At 36.4% G+C, this 3,964-nt stretch overlaps 1 protein-coding gene across 1 annotated transcript; it reads right to left on the reverse strand.

Annotated features, from left to right (window-relative positions):
• Window positions 1–810: 810 nt before the first annotated feature.
• On the reverse strand, window positions 811–3,733 carry LOC132758096 (anterior pharynx in excess protein 1-like; the record flags this gene model as incomplete). The annotated part of the gene is given in 3 exon segments (XM_060749606.1): window positions 811–911; window positions 1,238–1,303; window positions 3,614–3,733. Coding segments are annotated over 3 exon segments (205 nt in total), but the record flags the coding sequence as incomplete, so codon positions are not given.
• Between the last annotated feature and the right edge of the window lie 231 nt (window positions 3,734–3,964).

Below are 3,964 nucleotides of genomic sequence, written 5' to 3' on the forward strand. Positions count from 1 at the left end.
AAAAGCCGACACACATGGTCTTAAATATGTCGTCGGTTTTTCAAGCTAACCGGAATAGCCAGAGATGAGGTGATAAGTAATTTGAAACTACATTGTTGAATTAACCAATGGTCGTTTGAACATGTTTAATTGTATCTTCTCTGGCTAGCCTGTTCAGTAGGAACCGGACTCCGGTTAGCCGGAGTAGCCGGAACAGCCGATCTAAAACAAAAATGTGTTCCGGCTGTTCAGGCTGTTCAGGCTGTTCCGACAGTCTGGCTCACTTCACGAACATGAATAGCGTGAGCTCAAAATCACTGAGTTTGATTCGTTCTGATAAAACAACATAAATAAAATAAAACATGTAAACAGTATAACTGTATAAGTAATCGTTTGGGATAATCCTTCAATGACAAATGAGCCGTGTCACGACAAAACAAACATAGTGCGTTTGCAACCAGCATGGATCCAGACCAGCCTGCGCATCCGTGCAGTCTGATCAGGATCCATGCTGTTCGCTTACTAACTTTATTATAAGAGGAGAAATTGATAGCGAACAGAATGGATCCTGATCAGACTGAGCGGAAGCGCAGGCTGGTCTGGATCCATGCTGGTCGCAAACGCACTATGTTGGTTTTGTCGTAACACGGCTCAATTGTTAAAACATATTTCCGTGTTTGATTTATATATTCAACCCTAATGTATAAAATATTCGTACATATTATTATTACGTGCAGTTATATAAATAGTTGCTAAAAATAATTTAGAAGAAATAAAAACTAAATCCAACTTGAAACTTTTAATGAGTAGATGACTTATAATTATACTCACGGATGCTACAGTTGTAGTCTCCATTGTGAGTCCAGCCTGTTGTACACCTTAATTTAGTCACATGTCTATTACATGTGACAATTCTCCACCGATCGCAATACCTGTAAATGAACCTTGTAAAACTGAAGTAAACTCTTTAAATAAGCTTGCCCTTTACACGGTGAGCAGAAATACTAACATTTACGTTAGAGAGACGTCTACAAGTAGGTTATAAATATGGTGAGTATGCTATTATCATCATTATTATAAACTGACTAAATTTTAGATTTCTTTGATTGCTGCGGCAATCTGTCATCACTCTCGCCGTAACAGGTGTCATAACATATTTGTACATCTGGTATATACATATATATGATCATGTATATCTGTATATACATGTACAAAGTAAACAATGTAATTAATTAATACAAATGTATAAGGTTTTTACCATCGATACTGGGCAATACATTTTCTACATGTTTCTGCCTTCCATACTTTATAAGATTCTGTGTTGCTGTAAGTTAAGAACGAAAAAAAAACTTATTTTTTTTGCATATCATACTAAATCAAAATACTGATAGCAATAAAATCAATATATTGTATTTATTACCTGAACCATTAAACCTGCGTATATATTATCAACATTTATTTTTCTACTAGAATTTTACAAAAAGCTTCATAACAAAGTCTCTGGTCAAGGTAAAATATAAAACCTGAAAATAATTTGTTGAATTTGTTGTATATTGTGTACGACACTATTGAGTACAGAACTATTAAATTTTGAGTTTTAAAATCCAAACTACAGCTCGTAGATTGGTGTATAATGTTTCAATATAGTTGAGTATAAAAGCACAGGTATGAAATATGGACAAAGTCTAGAAATAAACGGATTTTATATAGTTGATATCTGCTAAACTTGTTTGAAATGTTGGAACATCTTAGAGCACCCTTTATCTTTTATTTGTTGTTTGAAAACGACCCTATGCTATCTCAAACTAAGTATTTTAGTAATATTACTTAGAAGAAGTGCATACAATCACTGTTAATCCTTGTTCAAAACAGCACCCGAGATCTATTTATAGCGCGCAGTGACACACAAGATTTACTAATTTACATACATACATTAAAGGTTCCTATGCGTTTTCTTATTGCTTATGTATTTCATGGGCGACAAATTTCAATTTATACCGTAATTCTTTTGATTTGACAATTATATGAAATGATTGACCTTAAAATAACATACTTACTCTGTAGAAATGCTGAAGGCCGCTTTAAAGTATATAGAGATATATGCAAGAGTTTCAAACTGGTGCTACATTTTTATGTATAAAATGGCAAGTAGTGAACGTTCCTTTTATCTACTTGATAAGACATTAGATTTTTTTTTCGTATGTCATGAACCGAAAACACACAAAAAACAACGAAACTTTATGAAATATAATATAACGTAAATATGTATGATTACTTCGTTAATAATAGAACTGAAGATTACTAAATATCAATAAATCTTTGATAATTATGCTACCTTTAAACTTGCAGCATTATGCAAGGGCATATTAAACATCTTCCCCAGATGCGGTCGGTACGCAGGCAACTGGAGTGTTTGTATAAACAAAATATCCACTGCCTACGGTTGCTGATTTGGAACACATTGCGCGTTGCGTTGTCGATGGCAACAACACAACCTTTATTGTTTCTTTGTTTGTTTGTTTCATTTTACGCCTTTTTCCAACAGTATTTCAGTCATAAAGGCGGGTAGTTAACTAACCATCGTTCCTGGAGAGTTACACCGGTACTAGACTACCTTCCTCCGCGCTAAACTACCAAAGCATCTCCCGGGGATCGAACCCACGCAAGAGAGGTAACTGGATTAGAAGTCATCGACTCTAACCCCTCGTCCACAACCTTTATTGTTATCGCCTTTTCGTCTTGTCGCTAACGAAACGCGCCAAATGGCGCGTTGTCGCACTGTTGTTTTGTCGTCCGTCTGTCGATAGCGAAGCACGCCAAACGGCGCGTTGTCTTGCGGCGCGCTGTCGCAATGTCGGCAATCCTTCGATTTGAGCCGAGCGACAATGTGACATCGCGACAATACGCCACACGACAATGCGTCATTTGGCTTGCATCGTTTGCGACAGGACGACAAGAAGAAAGTCCGACAACGCGCCGTTTGGCTTGGTGCTTTGTCGAACTGACGTTAGCGACAATATGAAGCACAAAAGTATGGTAGCTGATTTGGTACGCTTTTGTGCGTTGCGTTGGCGCTAGTGACAACACGACAAAACGCCAAACGGCACGTTGTCGCGCTGTCGTCCTGCCTCTAGCGCGGCATGCCAAACGGCGTGTTGTCGCGATGTCACATTGTCGCATGGTTCAAATTGAAGGATTGGCATATAAGCCAAGCGACACAACGCGCCGCACGACAACGCGCCGTTGGCGTACCGCTTTAGAGACAGGACGACAATACGACAGCGCGACAACGTTAACATTTTGATGTAGATCATCCTTTTTTCTCATGTTAAAGTAAAAATTGTTAAAGAAAAAAAATAGAAAAGAAGAATTAGAGTATAATAAATATGGTTTATACGAAAGAGACGGTCAATCGCTTTATAAGAATGTCAAATTAAGCATATGCAAAATTATTTCAAAAGACACGGCCATCCGCTAAAAATGTCAAATTAAACATATCAATAGAATTATTTCAAAAGCCATGGCCCGCAGCTAAGAATGTAAAATTAAACATAAAATAATGAAACTCTTATATAAGCTATAAACATGAAGTCATGAGTTAGATATTATATTGAAATTATCATCAACAACTCACCCCGTCCAATTCTGTGATTCTGTCAATGCTACAATCATACAAATCAATACAATAATTGTGAACAGTTTTCAAAGATAGAGGCACTTTATTCTAATAACATGTTGTGGTTTCTAAATAGAATTTATTCCTCCAACTGTCACTTGGATTTTTAAAAAAGAGGGATAACTTATACAAAAGATCAAATAAGAAATATTGTTAATTTGTTTTCATGATATGTACGAACGAAAATTTCGGATGCTTGAATATTATGGATTAAAGGCTAAAAGTAACGTTTTCCAGGTATTTCACGGAAAATGAAAAGTGTGTTATGATAGTTCTTTTGCTGTAAATATGCGACATGAAACATGGATT

Source organism: Ruditapes philippinarum, unplaced genomic scaffold (genome assembly GCF_026571515.1).
Source record: "Ruditapes philippinarum isolate M1 unplaced genomic scaffold, ASM2657151v2 ctg25641_1_1_1_1, whole genome shotgun sequence".
Taxonomy (NCBI): domain Eukaryota; kingdom Metazoa; phylum Mollusca; class Bivalvia; order Venerida; family Veneridae; genus Ruditapes; species Ruditapes philippinarum.